This window comes from Hemiscyllium ocellatum, chromosome 19 (genome assembly GCF_020745735.1).
Source record: "Hemiscyllium ocellatum isolate sHemOce1 chromosome 19, sHemOce1.pat.X.cur, whole genome shotgun sequence".
Classification (NCBI taxonomy): Eukaryota; Metazoa; Chordata; class Chondrichthyes; order Orectolobiformes; family Hemiscylliidae; genus Hemiscyllium; species Hemiscyllium ocellatum.
In genome coordinates, this window is record NC_083419.1 from 43519170 (window position 1) to 43542240 (window position 23071).

The 23071-nt window shown below is 41.7% G+C and overlaps 1 protein-coding gene across 1 annotated transcript in view; it reads right to left on the reverse strand.

The window, feature by feature from the left end:
• The window catches only part of LOC132824736 (polyglutamylase complex subunit TTLL1-like), a 71900-nt gene that overhangs the window by 12416 nt on the left and 36413 nt on the right, over positions 1-23071 (reverse strand). Inside the window, exons 3-6 of the mRNA XM_060839416.1 lie at positions 12614-12794; positions 11136-11270; positions 10468-10576; positions 673-816 (exon numbers count right to left, since the gene is read on the reverse strand). Coding sequence (XP_060695399.1) covers positions 673-816; positions 10468-10576; positions 11136-11270; positions 12614-12794 — 569 coding nt within the window. The remainder of the gene's footprint in view (positions 1-672; positions 817-10467; positions 10577-11135; positions 11271-12613; positions 12795-23071) is intronic.

Below are 23071 nucleotides of genomic sequence, written 5' to 3' on the forward strand. Positions count from 1 at the left end.
TCTGTATTCTCTATCCTAACATTTCAGCTAGTTTAGTCAGCAATTGTGGTACTGAACCACACTTGGAGACAGACATTGCTCCCCTCAGTAATTCTTCCAAATGTTGTTCATTAAGAATGACCTGCTAGAACCACAACTCACCAAGACTAGAGTGGTGCTGGAAAAGCACAGCAGGTCAGGCAGCATCTGAGGAACAGGAAAATTGATGGTTCAGGCAAAAGCCCTTGATCAGGAACAACTCACCAAGCTGAGGGTCAAATACCTGGGACTCCTAGCTAACACCCCAGTTGGTATACCTGCATGAGATGGACTGTGGCTTGGTTTCCTGCCTTTGTCTTGCCTCTTTGAATCAGATTTGTTGATTTGGAAGTTGATCACATTCAAGTTTAATTTTTAAAAATGTATTCAAACATCACCTCACTCAAAGCCACCCACTCTAAGGAGGAGCAAATTACTGCAGATGCTGGAACCTGTACTGAAAACAACAAATGCTGGAGATCACAATGTGTCATACAGCATCCATAGAGAGAGAGAGAGAGTGAGAGAGAGAGAGAGAGAAAGCTCTTAGGGGTTAAAATTCCTCCAGATTTAGGTTCCAGTATCTTGTTCATAATTTTTCTTCACACCATTTATCTCTGCTGGATAGCCACCAAGTCTCAACGTTATACTCACAGCAACAGCTTTGAGTGATTGTACAATCATCCAGTGGATTTCATCAAACAGTTTATCAGTAACCTTCTTTCCTCGTGTGCTCTCCAGATAAAGTTTCAAATTTGCCACACTCCATTTTCCACCATGAATGGGATTATAGTCATCCTTTAAAATAGAAGGAAGCATATTTTAGAAACTTTTGTTATTGATCCTGACAAAATTTCAAAATAGTTTGCAAAAACCATAAATTTCCCTGACAAAATTACCCATGATTTGCCACTACTGGAAACCAAGTTCTAATTGTATTCAGAGAAACTAGTAATGCTTGGATGGGTAAATGAAATATCACTGTGAAGCAGTGATGTTCGACAGAGATTGTGGCTAAAACACAGTTAGGAGAACTTTGTATTTCTTCTCATCGATACTTTGACTTATAATAGACTAAAGAATGGAAAAAGTTAACAATCACAGGCTACAGTCCAGCAGGGTTATTTGGAACTACTAGCTTTCAGAGCGCTGCTCCTTTGTCAGGTAGCTAGTACAGCAGGATCATAAGACACAGAATTTATAGCACAAGATCATAGTGTCATGCAACTGATATGATATATTGAACAAATCAAGATTGCTATTAAGTCTTTCAGCTTTTAAAATGGGTTGCAGGTTTCGATTCATTAATATGTAAATCCCAGAACTTCTTTCAAGTCACATTCCCGAGATAACTTAAGGTTTTTAAAAAAAGGTGACATCTCAGCTCAGACAATGCATTAAATGTGTGAGGTTAGAGTCAGACTGGTTCTATTTCCAAAGTAAGAATCTATAAAATGTCAAATGGATTGACTGTCTGCATTGACTGCCTGCAGACTGTGTGCTTTTTGAGCAAAAATAGAATGTATCAGCAAATACAATTCTGCAAATGCAAATTCACCCTACAGACTTATATATTTGTGCGTGCATGTGTGCTTCATCTTCGACCATAACGTCTTCATGTTTAACAACCAGTTCTTGACACAGGAAACTGCCAAGGGGACCAAATTTGCACCCCAATATGCGAATATCTTCATGCACAAATTCAAACAAGACATGTTTTCTGCAAGGACCTCCAACCAGCACCACTGTGGACATTTTCTTCCTGAGGATCCATGGTGAGGAGTCACTGAAACAACTACACAATGATATCAACAAGTTTCATCCCACCATCAGACTTACCATGGACTATTCTTTAGTGCCTGTCTCATTCTTGGACACATGCATCTCCATCAAGGATGGGCACCTCAGTACCTCACTGCACTGCAAGCCCACGATAACATCACGATGCTACACTTCTCTATCTTCCACCCTAAACATATTAAAACAACCATCCCCTATGAACAAGCCCAATGCATACGCAGGATCTGTTCAGATGAAGAGGGACGTGACGGACAGCTGAAGGGACTGAAGAATGCCCTCATAAGAACAGGATACGATGCTCAACTCATTGATCGCCAGTTCCAACGTGCCACAGTGAGAAAGCATAATGACCTCCTCAGGGGACAGACTCAGGATGCAACTGATAGGATACCCTTCGTGTCCAGTACTTCCCAGGAATGGAGAAACTATGCATGTTCTTCACAGCCTGCAACATATTATTAATGAAGAGGAGCACCTCCCCAAGACGCTTCCACTTCATGCTTTAAACAACCGCCAATCTTAAACAGACCACTGTTTGTAGCAAACTGCCTAGCCTTCAGGACAACATCAACCACAACACCATACAACCCTGTCATGGCAACCACTACAAGATGTGTCAGAGTGTCAACATGGATACTACCATTACACATGGGGACACCACCAAGCACATGCATGCATGCATGTACTCATATGACTCAGCCGATGTTGTCTATCTCATATGCTGCAGGCAAGGATGTCCCGAAGTATGGTACATTGTTGAGATCAACCAGATGCCACAACAATAGATGAATGGACATCGTGCAACAATCGCCACACAGAGATGTTCCCTCCCAGTTGGGAATCACTTCAGCGGTCAGGGACATTCGGCCTCAGATCTTCAGGTTATCGTCCTCCAAGTCAAACTTTGGGATATGCAACAAAGCAGAGTGGGGAGGGCAGGTGACTGAGGTATCAGTGGGGGAGCACTTTGGGGCCAGTGACCATAATTCTATTCGATTTAAAATAATGATGGAAAAGGATAGACCAGATCAAAAAGTTGAAGTTCTAAATTGGAGCAAGGCGAATTTTGATAGTATTCGGCAAGAACTTTCAAAAGCTGATTGGGGGCAGATGTTCGCAGGTAAAGAGACGGTTTGAAAGTGGGAAGCCTACAGAAATGAGATAACAAGAATCCAGAGAAAGTGTATTCCTGTCAGGGTGAAAGGAAAGGCTGGTAGGTATAGGGAATGCTGGATGACTAAAGAAATTGAGGGTTTGGTTGAGAAAAAGAAGGAAGCATATGTCAGGCATAGACAGGATAGGCACCATCCGAGGAGCAGGAGAATCGACGTTTCGGGCATAAGTCCTGCTCCTCGGGTGCTGCTTGGCCTGCTGCGCTTTTCCAGCACCACACTTTTCAACTCTGGTCTCCAGTATCTGCAGTCCTCACTTTCTCCTCATAGACAGGATAGATCAAGTGAATCCTCAGAAGAGAATAAAGGCAGTCGGAGTATATTTAAGAGGGAAATCAGGGGGGTAAAGAGTGGACATGAGATAGCTTTGGCAAATAGAACAAAGGAGAATCCAAAGAGTTTTTACAAATACATTAAGGACAAAAGGGTAACTAGGGAGAGAAAAGGGCCCCTCAAAGATCAGCAATGAAACCTTTGTATGGAGCCACAGAAAATGAGGGAGATACTAAAGGGTGTCGGACCATTTGGTGCAGCCACATTGGCATGAGCGATTCGGCGTGGCCGGTTTGGCGCAGCCCGTTTTGGCGCAGACCCATTTCGGCGAGGAATTGTTTCGGTGCAGCTCATATTTATTCCTTTTCAGGCTTAGTTACAACCATTAATGAAAGCAATAAAAAGAAAATTAATGTTTTTCCTCTTCAGTAAAAATGTTAAAAAGAAAGTAAAAATGATAGAAACAAGGTAAATACATCTCCAAAACTTTGTTATCTTATCAACAGAATATCTATCAAAAACGTATATATAGCCGTCGTATGAGCACTTATCCTTTCCACATTTTGACAACAAAATTGTTGATGGCATTTTGATGGGTTATATTTTATTTTAATAATAACTACAAACTACTGAATAACTACAAACACTTCTCTGCCTAAATGGGTCACGCCAAAGCAGCCGCGCCGAATTGCTCGCGCCAAAGTGGCTGCACCGAACGGTCCCACTCCGGATACTAAGTGAGTATTTTGCATCAGTATTTACTGTGGAAAAGGATATGGAAAATTTAGACTGTAGGGAAATAGATGGTGACATCTTGCAAAATGTCCACATTACAGAGGAGGAAGCGCTGGATGTCTTGAAACACGTAAAGGTGGATAAATCCCCAGGACCTGATCAGGTGTACCCTAGAACTCTGTGGGAAGCTGGAGAAGTGATTGCTGGGCCACTTGCTGAGATATTTGTACCATTGATAGTCACAGGTGAGGTGCCGGAAGACTGGAGGTTGGCTAACGTAGTGCCACTGTTTAAGAAGGGTGGTAAGGACAAGCCAGGGAACTATAGACCAGTGAGCCTGTGTCGGTGGTGGGCAAGTTGTTGGAGGGAATCCTGAGGGACAGGATGTACATGTATTTGGAAAGGCAAGGACTGATTCGGGATAGTCAACATGGCTTTGTGTGTGGGAAATCATGTCTCACAAACTTGATTGAGTTTTTTGAAGAAGTAACAGAGAAGATTGATGAGGGCAGAGTAGTAGATGTGATCTATATGGACTTCAGTAAGGTGTTCGACAAGGTTCCCCATGGGAGACTGATTAGCAAGGTTGGATCTCACAGAATACAGGGAGAACTAGCCATTTGGATACAGAACTGGCTCAATGGTAGAAGACAGAGGGTGGTGGTGGAGGGTTGTTTTTCGGATTGGAGGCCAGTGACCAGTGGAGTGCCACAAGAATCGGTGCAGGGTCCTCTACTTTTTGTCATTTACATAAGTGATTTGGATGTGAGCATAAGAGGTACAGTTAGTAAGTTTGCAGATGACACTAAAATTAGAGGTGTAGTGGACAGCGAAGAGGATTACCTCAGAATACAACAGGATCTTGACCAGATGGGCCAATGGGCTGAGAAGTGGCAGATGGAGTTTAATTCAGATAAATGCGAGGTGCTGCATTTTGGGAAAGCAAATCTTAGCAGGACTTATAAACTTAATGATAAGGTCCTAGGGAGTATTGCTGAACAAAGAGACCTTGGATTGCAGGTTCATAGCTCCTTGAAAGTGGAGTCGCAGGTAGATAGGATAATGAAAAAGGCGTTTGGTATGCCTTCCTTTATCAGTCAGAGTATTGAGTACAGGAGTTGGGAGGTCATGTTGTGGCTGTACAGGATATTAGTTAGGCCACAGTTGGAATATTGCGTGCAATTCTGGTCTCCTTCCTATCGGAAAGATGTTGTGAAACTTGAAAGAGTTCATAAAAGATTTACAAGGATGTTGCCAGGGTTGGAGGATTTAAGCTATAGGGAGAGGGTGGGGGTGTTTTCCCTGGAGAGTCGGAGGCTGAGGGGTGACCTTATAGAGGTTTACAAAATTATGAGGGGCATGGATAGGGTAAATAGGTAAAGTCTTTTCCCTGGGGTCAGGGAGTCCAGAACTTGAGGGCATAGGTTTAGGGTGAGAGGGAAAGCTATAAAAGAGACCTAAGGGGCAATATTTTCACACAGAGGGTGGTATGCATATGGAATGAGGTGCCGGAGGATGTGGTGGAGGCTGGTACAATTGCAACATTTAAGAGGCATATGGAAGAAGCTACAGCTTCCACAGGCAAGGGGAGGACTGGACTTCCCAGACTTTAGGAAATATCAGTTAAGCTCCCTACTAAGTTACATAGCTGATTGGGTTTCATCTGATCCACAATCAATTTGGCTGGATATCGAAGCCTCCCAAGTAAAATACCCACTTATTAACCTTTTATTTTCAGATAAGAGGAAAATCATTACAGACCACTGTAAAAATCCCATAATATTAAACACAATTAAGGCCTGGAATATAATGCGGCAAAATGAGGGTAACTCACATAAAACATCCCCCCATGTGCCAATAGTAGGCGCATGGGGATTCCAACCGGGGATTACAGATGCCACCTTTAAACTCTGGAGATCCAGGGGCATCTCATGCTTAGGGGACCTATTTAAAGATGGGATCCTGATGTCCTTTGAGCAGCTGCGTCTGAAATTCGGAATACCTAATGGGGATCTCTTTCGATACTTCCAAGTTCGAGATTATATACAGAGGAAGACTACATTAATAGATAGTCTTTATAAATCAGACAGAGAACATAATGTCTTACGACCAGCGGGGGCATCCTCTGTTAGTACTATATACCATTTGCTACATGATGGAGTCTCAGGAGACATGGATGGCCTGCTTAAAACATGGGAGCAGGACTTGGGGCTAGAAATCTCTGAGGATATGTGGAATGACATTTGGGAAAATGCTAGAAGAATTGCTATCTGTAACAGAACTCAGGCTATCCAACTAAAGATACTTCATAGGGCCCATATAGCTCCGGCTCGACTCGCAAAATTTAAGACAGGAGCATCTCCAATGTGTCCCAAATGCAAAATAGAGGTGGGTACTCTTGCACATTGTCTGTGGACTTGTCAGAAAATCCGCAGATACTGGACTAAAGTGGCAAATACCCTGACAGAAATTTTAGGAACAGAAATTAGGGTGGACCCTGTATCTCTCCTTTTGGGCTTTTCGAACCTCTCATCTCTGGATATGCATGGGAAGAGACTATTTTCTATTCTCTCTTTCTGTGCAAGGAAAAATATTTTGGTGAACTGGGTGGCTGAGGGCCCCCCTGGACTTTCAAATTGGCACAGATTAATTATGGAATATATCCCCCTTGACTTCCTCACAAATATGGTGCACCGAAAGACTGAATTATTTTATAAAATATGGCAGCCCTTTTTGAATTATATAAATGCAGATATTTCAGCTATCCTAATAAGGGCTTTTATTTAGTGAAGATTTCAGACCGGGCTGCTCCGGGGCCCCTTGGGAGAGGAATCCTGCGCGAATACGGGTTTTATTATATATTTGATGTTTATACATTCCGAGCATGTAAGAGACTTAGGTATACACTCTGGTTAGTTATAGGTTAGATTAGTAGAAAGTTGAGTGTTTTTTTCTTTCTTTTTTCGTTTCTTTTTTTTTCTTTTTGTTTTCTTTCTTTCTCTTTTCTTTGTTAAATTATGACTATTGTATATATGATTTAATTGTACATCAATGTTTGTATTTGAGAGTTTTGTTTATTTTTGTAAATTTGCAAAAATGTTAAATTTCAATAAAAATATCTACAAAAAAAAAGAGGCATATGGATGGGTATATGAATAGGAAGGGCTTGGAGAGATATGGGCCGGGTACTGGCAGCTGGGACTAGATCGGATTGGGATATCTGGTCAGCATGGACGGGTTGGACTGAAGGGTGTGTTTTTGTGCTGTACATCTCTATGACTCTATGTCTCTATGGCTGAGCAGATGAAAGATGAAAGAGTTAACAGCGATGTAGGTTTGTTCAATATATTGTATCAGTTGTATGACGCTATAATACTGTGCTATAAATTCTATGTCTTATGATCCTGCCCCACTCACTAACTGATGAATGAGCAGTACTTTGAAAGCTAGCACTGCCAAATAAATCTGTTGGACGAGAACCTGATGTGTGACTTTTAACTTTGTCCACCCCAGTCTAACACCAGCACCTCCTTATCATAAAGAATGAAAGTTAATCCTGTCCTCTGGTATGTATGTTCCTCACTTCCATGAAAAAAAAATTCACAGAAGAATTTTAGGTAACATAATGGAATTTAATATAATCTGATGTGGCCCTGATCTCATCATGACCTGCAACAATCCAATTCGGCTTATTCCAGTGTATGAAACAGGATTTAGAAGCAGATAATCCAAGGTACTATTTTTGAGGTGTGACTAAATTAGTGTTTGAAGAGATTTGAATCAGCTTCCTCAGCTTTGAGAAAGGCTGTGGCTCAAGAACATGACACAAGGGGAAATGGAAAGAAATTAAAAAGCCTGAGTTTGTGCTGTGGCTGGAGGCTGTCAATTTTTTACTCTTCGAAGGGTTGGTGTGGACTTGTTGGGCCGAAGGGCCTGTTTCCATACTGTAGGGAACTAATCTACATTTTCTTGCCAAAGATGCTTCTCTCCATGATGGTAACAATAGTAGTTACCACTGCATAGTTCCTGAGAGACAAAATCCCATCTCTCTCTGAGGATATGTTCCATCATACTCTATAGTACTCTGATCAATGGTTAGACATATAATAGACCTAGCAACTTAAGACTGAACATCCACAAGGCACTGTGGGCCATTAGCAGCAACAGCATTATATTTAAACACCATCAGCAACCTCATGCCCCCAAATCCCCCCACTCAATCATTAGCATCAAGCCATGAAATTATCTCTGATGCAAAAAAGAGAGCAGGAGGGTATACCAGGAGCAGAACCAGATGTATTTAAATATGAGATGTCAACCTGGTGAAGCTGCAACACAGGAATATTTACATGTCAAATAGCATAAGAGGTATGTGATAGAGAGGGCTAAGTGATGATCCCACAAGCAATGGATCAGATCTGAGTTCAGCAGTTTTGTTACATCTACCAATTGTAAATGGTAGGGGGCAATTAATCCATTGGAGGAGGAAGATCCTTAAATATTCACTTCTCAATAACTGGGGAAGCTCTGTACACCAGTGCAAAAGGTAAGGCTGAAGCATTTGTAACAAGTTTCAGCTAGAAGGGCCAAGTAGATGAGATCCATCTTCCCCTCTTCTAAAGATCCTCAGTATCACAGATGGTCATTCTTTAGCTAATTTGATTCACTCCACATGATATCAAGTAATGGAAGGGCATCAGATACTGCAAAGGTATGGGCTCTGACAACATCTGTCAATAGTAGTGAAGACTTCTGTTCCAGAATTTGCTGTGCCCTTGCATAGCTGTTTGAGTACACCGCCGACAATGTGAAAGATTACTTTAGTATGTCCTATCCACAAAAGCAGGATACGTTCTTCACTGCCAATTACTGACCCATCATTCTACTCTTGATCATCAGTGAAGTGAGACAGCATCAAGTGTTATCAAGCAGAATTTGCAATTACAATAGCAATAGCCTGCTCATGAATGTTTAGTTTGGGTTCTGCTAATTCCATTCAGCTCTTTAACTCATTATAACCTTGATTCAAACATGGATAAAAGAGCTGAACTCCAGAGGTGGGGTGAGGTAAGAATGTCTGCCCAAGATGGCATTTGACTGATTGAATATATTAAAAAAACACACAAGTAAGTAATGGATATCATGGGCTGGTCAGTCTTTATTGTGTAAGCCTAGTTTCCCCTTGAGAAGTGGTGGTGAGCTGCCTCCTTGAGCTGCTGTAGTCCATGTAGCATTCAGGAGATCTAGTAAAACTATAGTCAATGGGAATCAGGGGAAAAGTCACCACCAGTTGGAGTCATACCTAGCATAAAGGTTGTTGGAGGTCAATCATCCCAGCCCCAGGATATCTCCATGAACGTTCTTCGGTATAGTATCCTATGACCATCCATCTTCAGCTGCTTCATCAAAGACCTACCCTCCATCAGAAGGTCAGAAAAGGGGAAGCTCTTTATTGGTTGCACAATACTCAGCACCATTCATGACTCCTCAGATACCGGAGCAGACCACATCAAATGCAGCAAGGCCTGGAAAATATCCAGGCATGGTCTGAAGGTAATATTCACACTACACAAGTGCCAGGCAATGACCATCTCCAACAAGAAAGCATCTAACCATTACCCCTTGACATTCAATGGCATTATCATCACCGAAGCCCCAACTATCAAAAACTATTGGCCACAATCTGATCTGGACTAGCTATATAAATATTAGGATTACAAGAGTAATCAGAGGCTTGGAAGCCTGCAACAAACAACTCTTGACTTCCCAAAGCTTGCCCTCCATATACAAGGCACATGTCAGAAGTTTGATGGAATACTGGTGCAACATAGGGAAGGTCTGAAATGAAACATCTGAAGGTGGTTGGCTATAGGACCCTACCCTAAGGAATTCCTGAAGAAATGTTCCAGAGTTGAGATGATGCAGTAGTTCAAGAAGGCAGCTCATCATCATCTTTGCAATTGCAGATGGACAATAAATGCTGGCCTAGCCAGCATAGCCTATTTCCCTGAATGATTTTTTTTAATAAAGTGGGCAGTGTTCTTAGGATAGAGCCTAGATAGTTCAGACAGAGTTTAGCAAATTAGCTTGCTATTTTGAATGAGCTATCTGCAGTTACACTCCAGTCAATTTGTCTCTTTGCCTGAGGAGAACTTTTGGGTTTTTTGCTAGCTTAAGAGTTCAGTCTGAGGGATGTCACAGATATAAAGTTATATTTTGCTCTACATTTAATGTTGTACTACAGTCTTGTAACAATAAATGAAAACAAATAGTCCACTATGCAAGTTTCCTGACTTCTTTAGGATAATCCGGGTCACTTGCTCAATAGCGTCTGACTTTGGCGTGGATCAAAACTACCACTGGAAGGTTTTCAGCATTGAGAGTTGAGGAGGAAGTTCACACACATGACCTAGAACACACCCAGAGGACTTGCATTATGATTCTTTTTGTTATTGCAACAAGATCTTACCCCATGTTTCTGTATGGCTACGTTTGTAAGATGCACAAACATGTTGTCTAGTTCATTGGTACTTGGAGTGTATTTGACAGTGCAGAAGCGACAAAAACCCAGTTTATACCTAGAAAAAATATTTTCAAAAATGAATTTTCAATGCACAAAACACTGAACAAAGAGAGAGTCTGGAACCACATAGGGAAAAATTCAAGCTTGTTACCCTTGCAATCTTTGATATCAATAGAAAAAATGAAAACAATACCTGGCTGAAAATTTACATATGCAAAGTTAAAGTTACATTCTAATATCTTGCTCCAGCAACTGTTGACACAGGCATCATTTTCTGCATCTTCTCGCTCACAAGAATCCCACTTAAGACTAGCATTTTTAATTTGACTTTGACCTCTGATGGGCTGTCCATAGAGTTCACTTGGTTGTGATCAAGCAGTTAGATCCCAATCAACATTCCAAAGGGTTGGAGAGAGGGTTAGAATTAATCCCACAGTTTCTACACTTGAGACTATTTCTGTTTTGCATCATCAGATATCTATAGCTCGGCATTAGCAACAGAATTATATGAAGTACAATCCCATTATTATCTGTGTTCAGCAGATGTGCCCTCTGTAGATGTATCCATGGCTCAAAGCAAATAAGCTGCAGTATCATCTAAGAATAAAACTTACATGTAACATTTTAATGGACGAATTGAAGTCACTAGCACATAGAAACGGAGATCAAACTTCTTCCCACCAATTAATAATGGATTGTCTATGTAGAGGGAGATGACATAAGTTTCCTTGCAAGGGGTAGTCACAAAACTGAAAAAGAAATTAACACCAATAATAACACCCTAAGAAGCTGGTGATGGGCTTTGCGTCTACAATCCCCTCAATTGGAAAAGCTGAGCAAGTGAAGAGGATTAAAAAGATAAATCTGACATTTATTTTAGAGGATTTCAATAAAATTTTGGGCTTTGCATCTGCAATTCTTCATTTGCAGATCTTTGAAATGCATTTATTCCCACCATTATTTCTAAGAGCATGTCCAATCTAGAATGTGACTGAGCTATACCAATAATGCAGCCGAGAAAATGGGCATTCCATCTGTTAGGACCCTGGGCAAAGAAAAGAGAGCAATATCAGGATCAGTTGGCCACCTTAATTAACGAAGCATTTCAAAGCCATGGGAAGAGTCTAACAAACAAATATCAGGGATGGCATCCTTTAGTTGTGGAGGGATATTGAGAAAAAGGGAGCCTTTTTTCATTAGAACACACAAAAAATTAAGCGATGATCAAATAGAGATGTACAAAGTTATTTGCTTTTATTGATAAGGTAAATGGGGAGTAACAATTTCAACTTGTTGGGTAAGAAATGGTGCAGTGTGATGTGGCAGGAGAAATAGCCATCAGCAGTTGCAATCAGCTTTTTGGTCGAAGTTGAAGGGAAATGTAATGGCAGCACCACAGAGTAATGGCAGGTACAAACAACAAAAAGATATCAGTCATTGTGTTGGAGCTGATTCAGTTTCCCTATTTTGTCTTTACTAAATTTCTTCAAACATGAATTCTCATTAAGCCTTTTTAGGGTGTGTGTCTCTATAAATGCAATCAATTGGCAAGGCAATGGGAAGATAATGGAATGATAAAACATTGAAGGCCACATGCTTTTGATGTGATATTTGATATCTTTTTCCACTATCCTCTTCTGCTCTTGTTTCTCCTTCATTATAATATCAAGGAAATCTTTGTCCATTGAGAATCCCATTTATGGTTCAACGTTCCTATCACTTTGGGTGGGGAAGGATATCCCGAGATCTCATAGTTCCGTATAATCTATGAGAAGTCTAATATTGTCTACAGAGAAAAAGAAAAGCCAAAACAATGCATTTGTAATATTATTTTCTAGCTCCAGTAATTGAGTTTAAAAGAAGTTTCGAAATTCCAGGCACAAATGTTTCTCATTTCCCAGGCCCAGCTGTTCTGCCAGCAGGTATATCCTGAACAGTTCGGTCTAAGCAATTTCAAAGCATTGCTATTACAACTCCTGGAATGAAAATGCACCAAGTCTGCTGCATCCTATTTTATATTTTAATCAATACCTCTCCCTAAGTCCCCACAGAGCTGATTAACTCTCAGAGTTACATTTATTTCTATACTCACTTAGCGGCTTTGTTGTCACGAGACCATTTCTTGATTTGTGAAAGCTTGTTAATAAGAAATATTCCCCTTCCTTGAGCCTTTCCACAAGGTTTCATGATCCAGGTGCTGTTTGGATTCTTCCTAAATTCTTCCACAAACATATTATAATCTGCCGGTAGCATGAATGTAACAGGAACAAAACCTTTGAAAATAAAAATGAAAACTTGTAAAATGCATCAGTACATCCAGAGGTATCAAAAATGCCTCTGTAACAACTTAAATTAAACAACTGGACAGAACAAGATTAATCATATTGGTGCAAAAGTGGCAACTCTAGACTTAAGGATCAGAAACATACTTTGAGGTATTGGCTTTTTCGTCATCGCTGGCATGAAACCACAGTAGTTTTGTGGTTAAATATACAGGGCTAAAAATAAGATTATGCTGGTCTTTTGGGCATGGGATAATGGCGTACAGTTACTTTACATCCAATCAAGATGATGTAGACAGGGAAGTGTGTGACAGCATGAGTTACAGTTTCTTAAAGCCAGCTGCATACTTGTCCTGTCATGGGCTTCACATCTGTATCTTGTAGTATTCATGTGTCAAGTCCTTCTTCAGATCTGAAAGCAGCAAGGATATGTTCTATTTGACTCACTCAATTTCCCCCCCTCAACCCCAACCCCAACCTCATCAGTATAAATATTACCATTTCCCAGCTGTTTTCAGTTCTGGTGAGGCTTCACTAGAATTGAAACCCATTTCTGTTTCTCCACAGATGCTGTTATACCTGCTGCGTTTCTCCAACACTCTGCTTTTGCCTCAGATTTCCAGATGTTTTCACTGTACCATGCTGCTAATCTAGTCTGCAGAAGTTGTCATTTTCTTGATTATTCCCTTCTTTTATAATTCCTGTAACTTGTCTTTCAGGCTAGCCTTTGAAGGTAGCTGGAACTCTCCTGAGCAGATGCAATGTTGGTCTCACAGTCTTATCTACTTTGAGATAATACTCACCAGGAAGATATTCAAATTCTAAAGTCTGTAAAAAGGTTTTGGAATCTTTTAGGATTTGTTCAGCAGTCATTGGCGTAGTGATCTGCAAAGAGTTGCAAACATCTTCTGGTACATTTAGAATTATCACTCCAAGCTTCAGATTTACTTCAGTTGCTTAACATTTACTTTCAGGAACTCCAGATCTCAATTCTTCCTGTTGCTTTGGGCCCTCAGCCTAATTAGTTCATTTGGCGTGAGTATCATTCCATCATTCGGCCTAAACCTTACTTTGAGAACTTCTCTTTTGGTTCACTATCTTGAGCCACTTCAAACAGCTCATTATATTGTGTGAAACACTGGTATCCCTTTGATACTTTACATTTACTTCATACCCTCCTTCTGCAGTCATTAATCTAACAGCCAGAAACAATTTATCACTTTTAGACCTGACAACAGCAAACTGTTGTATTATATCGAGTGATTTGTCAACTGATGGGCCTGACATCTGTCCAGCAGCCATATTCACAGGCCTGCTTTGCTTCTTTCCAGTGAAATGCTTGGATATAAAATGATTCAGCTTCTTGCAATTAGAGCAGTGTTTTTTCCGATTTGGATATGCTTTCCTTTCTTTCATGTGATGTCCTCTGGTATATTTACATCTGCTCTCTGACTTTGGTCTTTCTGCTGTCTGCTCTGCAGATTCCTTTTCACCAAACATTGTTCTAATTCATTGGAATGTCTCTCATCATAATGCAAATACTTGTCTGTTAATCCTTTAGTAAGTTTTAGCTGATGATTGGCACTTGAATAGCTTTCTTAAGAATAAGTGTCTTCTCTCTCAGCAGATATTCTGTCACTGCAGGATCTATCTTCCGAAAATAATTTCAACTCTGATGAGATTAGCTTGACCAAACTTAAAGGAGTGTCTCTCTCTCTCTCTCTCTCCCTCCCTCCCTCCCTCGAGTTCTGATGTTAAACAAATACTGACCAGAAGTAGCGTTGTTATGGGAGTCAAAGTGTATCTTCAAAAGCTTCAAATTCTCTGCAGTTTTGCTTCTTTGCTCTTCAATGAGACCTAGGTTGCAATTTAGTTTGTAGCACTCTCTCTCCAGTAGCAAAGGCTTACAAATTAATTCTGTGGCTATTTCAATTGTGTCTCATATCTCCTTTCATTTTTACAGAAGTTGAATGTGCAAAATGTATAGCCATTTTTATTCACTTAAATTCAAAGTTTCATTCTTTTCAAAAAACCTCTTCCTTGATGTTTTTTTCAGGAGCAGGCTCCTTAACAGCTCTGAACATTTAGATTTTCAATTGTATCATTGCTGACACTGTGTTGAATGCTGTGTTGAATGGTCGCCATATATTGTATACTAATTTGCTTACGATTTGGAGGTGCCGGTGTTGGACTGGGGTGGACAAAGTTAAAAATCACACAATGCCAGGTTATAGTCCAACAGGCTTATTTGGAAGCACTAGCTTTCGGAGCAATGCTCCTTCATCAAGTGGTTGTGGAGTGTAAGATCATAAGACACAGAATTTATAGCAAAAGTTTACCGTGTGATGTAACTGAAATGATATTGAAAAGGGCCTGGATTGTTTGTTAAGTCACATCTGTCTTGCAGCGTCACGCCTATTGTTTACGTCCACTTCAGATTGTAACTTTTAAAAAAGTTCTGGGATTTACACATGAAAGAACTGAAACCAATATGTTCATTCTAAAAGATGAGAGACTTAACAAAAATCCAAGACTTTTTCAATATATCATTTCTGTTGCGTCACACTGTAAACTTTTGTGATAAAGTCTGTGTCTTATGATTTTATACCCCACAATTACCTGATGGAGTGGCCCTCTGAAAGCTAGTGCTTCCAAATAAACCTGTTGGACTATAACCTGGTGTTGTGTGATTTTTAACTTTGCTTACAACAGTATTAAAGGTCACATGACTAAGGTGACCCAGTCAGCACAGTAAAGGTATGTTTGCATTTCCTGAAACAAACAGTATGTTAACAGAGAATGTACGCATATAGTTGCTGGTGTAATACACCGGTAAAGCACAGACCTGTACCCGCTCCTTCATTTCTTTGATTTGAGGGAAAAAAATGAAGTCTCTCTCCTTGTATACATGACCTCTGTCATCTCCCTAATGTAGCGATGCACAATGAACCCTGAGATTTGGTAATGTCCCTGACTTCAGTTAGAAAGGATCCTGAAGCAAAGAAATTGGGGGCCACTGGAGGGACGGCAGGCTTTCTGCTCAGAAGCCTTCAAACTCCACTTAACTTCAAAAGGACAGAGTCACTCCTTTCCAAATCTGAATACTTTGATAACTCTTCAAACAATACTATACACTGTACTTCGAGTAAAAAATGAGGTCTGCAGATGCTGGAGATCACAGCTGAAAATGTGTTGCTGGTCAAAGCACAGCAGGCCAGGCAGCATCTCAGGAATACACTGTACTTCCACTAACAGTGCAGCAGCCACCCCTAAATGTCCTACTTGCGGGGAGGGTGGTGGGGGGAGACTTAGTAGGACCTCTTGTAGTTGAATTCAGGCTTAGAGCATTTAAAGGAAGGTGTTAACAAGGTCTGCTGGGTTAGGTGCCACATCAGTATTAGGCACTGAACAATGGTGCAGTGTGCCCAGCTTGCAAGTTTTACAATCCTTTCTAATGTAGTGCTGCACCAGAGGTAACTAGAGTGGATGGGCTGTCATTTTAGGCACTTCCAGACTCCTTTAGCAGCAACACAAATGGTACTTTGGAGCCTGACTGCACAGCCACGGCTATAATGATCCAGGTTAAATCCATGGTCTCTGTTTGTTTCTATGTTAGTTAATGTTAGGCAAGGAAGTCGTGAGAAGCTACAATTAACTTTAGTGATTCTCCATTAGAAAGCAGGAGAAAATCATGAAGTTTTAACTCAGTTAAAAACTGAAAGGAATGAAAACAAAAAAAGTGCATTTTAGCAGCATATCTCTAGGGCATTGTTAATTTATATTTAGCTTTGGTAACTTTTATCTTGGCATCAAACAGTATTGAACAGCTGAGTTTCCTTCTATGAACAGAAAACAAGATGAACAGCTGCTATTCCATAAATACTCTAAACCCCTAGAGTGGCCAGAGATTATAAGCCTACAAAGAAAAGTATCCTGTCTAACCAATTTCAGTTACTAAAAGCTTATGTGATAGGAAATTTAAGTACAGTTTCAAATAAACATTTCTAAAATTAGCACCAAAGTTGTTGATGCATGCATCATTTGATTTAAAGAAAGTTGCAGATTTCTGCCTGTTGACTTCAATTTCCTTCACTTGAAATTCAAATATTTCCACCAACGTACTTCCTAAATGGATTCACACACCATTTTAAATCTGAATGTTTTATTGTGCTGAATTAGGGTTAGAGAGTGCAAGATCTGACAATGATCATTTTTGGAGGAGTAGTAGGGCGTAACTGGTTTGGATGAACAAACAAGAAAAGTAAAATCCTGTAGTACCACCTTCAGGCAGTACAGCAAGCTTGAACAGCTCACTGGGACTCCTCTGGCAACAACTGCAAGTGTACTGTTTTGACAGTAAGAGACATTTGGACTGCAGATGCTGAAGATCAGAGTCGAGAGTGTGGTGCTGGAAAAGCACAGCAGGTCAGTTAGCATCCAAGGAGCAGGAGAATCAACATTTCGGGCATAATTCCTGATGAACAGATTATGCCCAAAACGTCGATTCTCCTGCTCCTCCTGACCCGCTGTGCTTTTCCAGCAAAACACTCCCGACTACTGTTTTGACAGAAAGTTGATCTAGACTGCCACTTGACACTTTTCTACTGAAATAACTCCACACAGGCCAGTGTCCCATCATCAAGTCACCTTTTATTTACACACGTAGAGTCTTTGACACTGATCCAGGTCCCTTGGAGCCAGCTCTCAGAGTGAACAGGATGTCTGACACTCCTGTTCTTATCCGTCAGCCGGGCTCCCTGACTCGACCAGATTAACAGCCCCAATCAGGGAACACATAATCTGAGGTCCACCTGGCTGACCTCATTACATGACATCCCTCCCCCTCTGAGTCCAAGGACATAGGCCAGTCCTTTTGTTTGCAGCACCTCCTGAGGTGTTTCAGTACCAGGTCAGGTTTGTCCAACTCTGCCTCTGATACGGCTGGCGTGTGACACACAGTAGTTTGCCGTTTGCACCTGAAGCGTCTCAGAAGAGATTCATTCTCTTCTCAAAAGCACGAAGGGGTCAAGGCGGTGACAATTGTCATGTTCACCTCAGATTCTAAAGTATCTTCAACATTTAAGAGAGAGAGAGAACCCAATGGGTTCCGGAACATTCAGAAAGCCTATCGAGGAGCCGAGCAGGTTGTACCCCGCACCGTTTGAGAATTGCAGCTTTCACATGACCCAAGTATTTGTTCAGGACTGTCACACCTATCCAAACTTTATACATCACTGAACATGATCCGGTGTCGACCATGCCTCTTATCCCTGCGCAGCTATTCCTGTGGTTCCTACACCAAGCTTCATCCCCTGAAGTAAACTGTCTCTCTCACTTAGCAGAGTTTTGTGTCTGGCATTGCCATTTCTGAAGCCATTTCACCCTCACCCTAGGTCTAAGAAGATCAGATTTAACCTGGCACAGAATCTTCTCCCCATCAGAAATTCTGCTGGAGCTATCCCTGTAGTTGCAGGGATGATCCTACAACCAAACAGGAATTGTGACAGTTCAGTATCTAGTGAAGCTGTAGGCTGTTTCTTTCAACCTGCCTTCAAAGTGTGGGCTGCTTTTTCTGCCAGACTGTTGGATGATAGATGGTATGGAGCTGTCCTTATATGTTGAAGATTTAGGACTTCAGAAAATACTCAAATTTCTTGCGGGTAAATGATGGCCTGTTATCTGTGACCAACAATTCCAGGAGTCTGTATATTGCAAAAGATGCACCAGGTTTTCTATCATCGTCCCTGCATTTGGCGAATGAACTCTATGCAGGCCCAGCCACTTTCAGTGGACATCTACAATGACTAAAAACCATTGAGCCTATGAAAGGACATGCACAATTGATGAGTAACTGAGTCCACGGTTTACCCAGCCATGCTCACTGTTGTAGGGGAGCTGCTGGCATTAATTGTTGTCCTTGTTTGCACTCTGTGCACGGTCTCACCGACGTGGCTATGTCTGCACCCAATCCTGGACACCAGACATAATTTGTAACCAACGCCTTCATTTTGGAAAACCCTGGATGACCCTGGTACAGTTCAGCCAGTGTCTTGTGGTAAGCTTTGCTTGGGACAATCAGTTTTGCTCCTCCTAATAATACACCATAATATTTACGCTCTGCATCAGCCAAAGTCCTGGAAGCATACTGTATTGTGTGTTCCTCTCCACTGGGCCACCTAAGAACTAATACTAGGCGAAAGTGAGGACTGCTGATGCTGGAGATTAGAGTCAAGATTAGAGTGGTGCTAGAAAAGCCCAGCAGGTCAGGCAACATCCGAGGAGCAGGAAAAACGATGTTTTGGGCAGGAGACCTTCAACATTCCTGATGAAGGGCTCCTGCCCGAAACTATGAGCTAATACTACCCTGATGCCATATGGGGAGGCAGTGCATTTCAATGCCAGATCTCTCCTGGGATCATAGTGTGCCAACATCTTAGAGGATAAGAGTTGTTTCATCACTTCCCTGAAAGCTATGGCTTGACCATTTCCAAGACTGACCCTTTTTTTTTTAAGAGTTGATGTAAAGGTGCCTGCATAGAGGTTAGGTTATGCATGAACTTTCCATAATAATTTGCAGCCCAAGGAAAGACCTAACCTCCAGTACAGATGTGGGAGCCCCAGCACCTTTATTACCCTCACTTAATCTTCCAACTGGTGTAACCCGGTCTTCTCAACTCTGTAGACCAAGAAGGTCAATTGGGGTGCCTGGAACACACATTTTTCCCTTCTAAGGCATGTGCCTGTCTGGGAGAAACATCGAACGAAAATGTCCACGTTCTCTGCCTGCTTTTTATTGAGCTTCCCTTTTACTGAGCATGTCATCTAGAGAAATGGCAATCTGGGGTAGACCTTGTAAAATGTTCTCCATTGTCCACTGAAAAATTGCACGGGCTGGCAATGCCCCAAATGGCAGTCTCATATATTGATACAAACCTCAGGGTATTAACTGTAGCATATTTCTGGAAAGTGCAAGTACACCTGGCTCGTGCCCAGCTTCATGAAGGAGAGCTCCCTTGTCAGCTTTGTGTATAAATCCTCTATGTGAGGGATTGTGTATTTATCCAGCTATGAAAAATGGTTTAGCATTTGTTTAAAATCCTCACAATGATGAATCGATCTGTTGGGCTTCACAATTGGTATGACCAGTGCTGCCCATTCCACAAACTAGACCGGTTTGATGATTCCTTTGCTTTCCAGCCTTTGGACTTCTGCCTCTACTTTTGCCCATCAGGCAAACGGCACTGGGAGGGCCTTGCAGAATCGTGGGATTGCTTCCTGAATAACATGCACAGTGGCCTTGGCTCCTTTGATAGTCGCTAGACCTTCCTGAAAAATTCTGGGTATGTAATTTGGACTTCACTCAGACAGCCATTTTCTAATCGGAAAATATTGAGCCAATTTAGGTGAAGCTTTCTCACCAAAGTTTGACCCGTCAAGCTGGGGCCAGATCTTTTACCACAATCCATGGTAACTGAACTAACTGCTTCTTCTAAGAGATTGGGAACAAAGTTGTACCCTTAAACTGTAAAGGTTCCCAAGTATACATTCTTAGTCTGGATGAGGTCTTGCACAAACTTAAGTATTGGAGTCCAGAGCAAATTTTGTTAAATTTTGTGATTTGAGAGGCTTTAAACTAGTTTGGCAGGGGGGTGGGAATCAGACCCACATTTCTGAGAGGGGGACAGTTGTAGATGGGGCAGTGACAGGATGTAGTGAATCTATCGGGAATGTTTCTCACACGAAGAAACAAAGGGATTGGTTAAAGTGTGCCTGCTTTAACACAAGGAGTGTCAGGAACAAGAGTGACGAACTTAGAGCATGGATCAGTATTTGGGGCTATGATGATGTTGTGGCCATAACGGAGACGTGGATTTCACAGGGGCAGGATTGGTTGCTTGATGTTCCAGGGTTGAGAACATTTAAAAAGAATAGGGAGGGTGGAAAAAGAAGAGGGGGTGTAGCATTGCTAATCAGAGAGTGCATCACAGCTACATAAATGAATGTTGTTGAGGAAGGTTTGTCTACTGAGTCAGTATGGGTGGAAATTAGGAACAGCAAGGGAAAAGCCACCGCATTGGGGATTTTCTACAGACCACCTGATAACAGCAGAAAGATTGAAGAACTCATAGGCAGGCAGATTCTTGAAAAATGCAGATGTAGCAGGGTTGTTGATATGGGTGATTTCAACTTTCCCAATATTGACTGGAACCTCCAAAGTGCAGATGGTTTGGATGGAGCTATCTTTGTTAGGTGTGTTCAGGAGGGTTTCCTTACTCAGCATGTCAACAAGCCGATGAGAGGAGAGGCCATTTTGGATTTGGTGCTCGGCAATGAGCCAGGACAGGTGTCAGATCTCACGGTGGGAGAACACTTTGGTGACAGTGATCACGACTGCCTCACATTTACCATAGCCTTGGAGAGGGAGAGGAACAGTTACCAAGAGAAGATATTTAATTAGGGAACAGAAAATTATGACGCTATCAGACGGGAGTTGGGAAGTACAGATTGGGAGGGGCACAGCAGACATGTGGAGACTATTTAAGGAGCGGTTGTTGTGAGTGATGCACGAATTTGTTCCTCTGAGACAGGCAAGAAGGGGTAAGATTAAGGAACCTTAGATGATGAGAACAGAGGAGCTTCTCATCAAAAGGAAGAAGGCAGCTTACGTAAGGTGGAGGAAGCAAGAATCTAACACAGATTTAGAGGATTACAGGCTTGCTAGAAAGGAGCTCAGAAATGGACTGAGGAGAGCCAGGAAGGAGCACAAAAAAGGCTTGGCAAGAAGGATTAGGGAGAAACCAAAGGCATTTTGCTCATACATGAAGAATAAGAGAATGATCAGGGAGAAAATAGGGCTGATCAGGGATAGCAGAGGCAACTTGTGTATGGAGTCTGAGCAAATAGGGGAAGCCCTAAATGAGTTTTTTGCTTCGGTTTTCACTAAGAAAAGGGAACTTGTTGTTAATGAAAACTTTGAGGAACTGGGATACAGGCTTGACCAGATCAAGATTGACGAAGATGATATGCTGGAAATTTTGGAAAACATTAAAGCCCCCAGGGCCAGACCAGATATATGCAAGGCTGCTCCGGGAAGCGAGAAAGGAGGTTGCTAAGCCACTGGCGAGGATTTTTGCCTCCTCACTCTCCATGGGAGTCGTACTGGAGGATTGGAAGGAGGCAAATAGAGTCATAGAGTTATAGAGATGTACAGCATGGAAACAGACCCTTCGGTCCAACTCATCCATGCCGACCAGATATCCCAACCCAAATCTAGTCCCACCTGCCAGCATATGGCCCATGTCCCTCCAAGCCCTTCCTATTCATATACCCATCCAAATGCATTTTAAATGTTGAAATTGTACCAGCCTCCACCACTTCCTCTAGCAGCTCATTCCATACAAGTACCACTGTCTACGTGAAACAGTTGCCCCTTACGTCTCTTTTATATCTTTCTCCTCTCACCCTAAACCTATACCCTCTAGTTCTGGACTCCCCCAACCCAGGGAAAAGACTTTGTCTATTTATCCTCTCTATGCCATTATAATTTTGTAAACCTCTATAAGGTCAACCCTCAGCCTCAGATGCTCCAGGGAAAACAGCCCCAGCCTGTTCAGCCTCTCCCTATAGCTCAAATCCTCCAATCCTGGCAACATCCTTGTAAATCTTTTAGGAACCCTTTCAAGTTTCACAACATCTTTATGATAGGAAGGAGAACAAAACTGCACACAATATTCCAAAAATGGCCTATCCAATGTCCTGTCCAGCCACAACATGACCTCCCAGCTCCTGTACTCAATACTCTGACCAATAAAGGAAAGCATACCAAATGCCTTCTTCACTATCCTATCTACCTGCGACTCCACTTTCAAGGAGCTATGAACCTGCACTCCAAGGTCTCCTTGTTCAGCAACATTCCCTAGGACCTTACCATTAAGTGTATAAGTCCTGCTAAGATTTGCTTTCCCAAAATGCAGCACCTCACATTTATCTGAATTAAAATGTTATTCCTCTTTTCAAGAAGGGGAATAGGGAAATCCCTGGCAATTACGGACCAGTCAGTCTTATGTCTGTGGTCAGCAAAGTTTTGGAAAAAATTCTGAGCGATAGGATTTGTGACTATTTGGCAAAGCATAGTGTGATTAAAGGCAGTCAGCATGGCTTATTGAGTTCTTTGAGGAGGTGACAAGACAGGTCGACGAAGGTCGAGCAGTGGATGTGGTGCATATGGATTTCAGCAAGACATTTAATAAGGTTTCCCATGGTAGGCT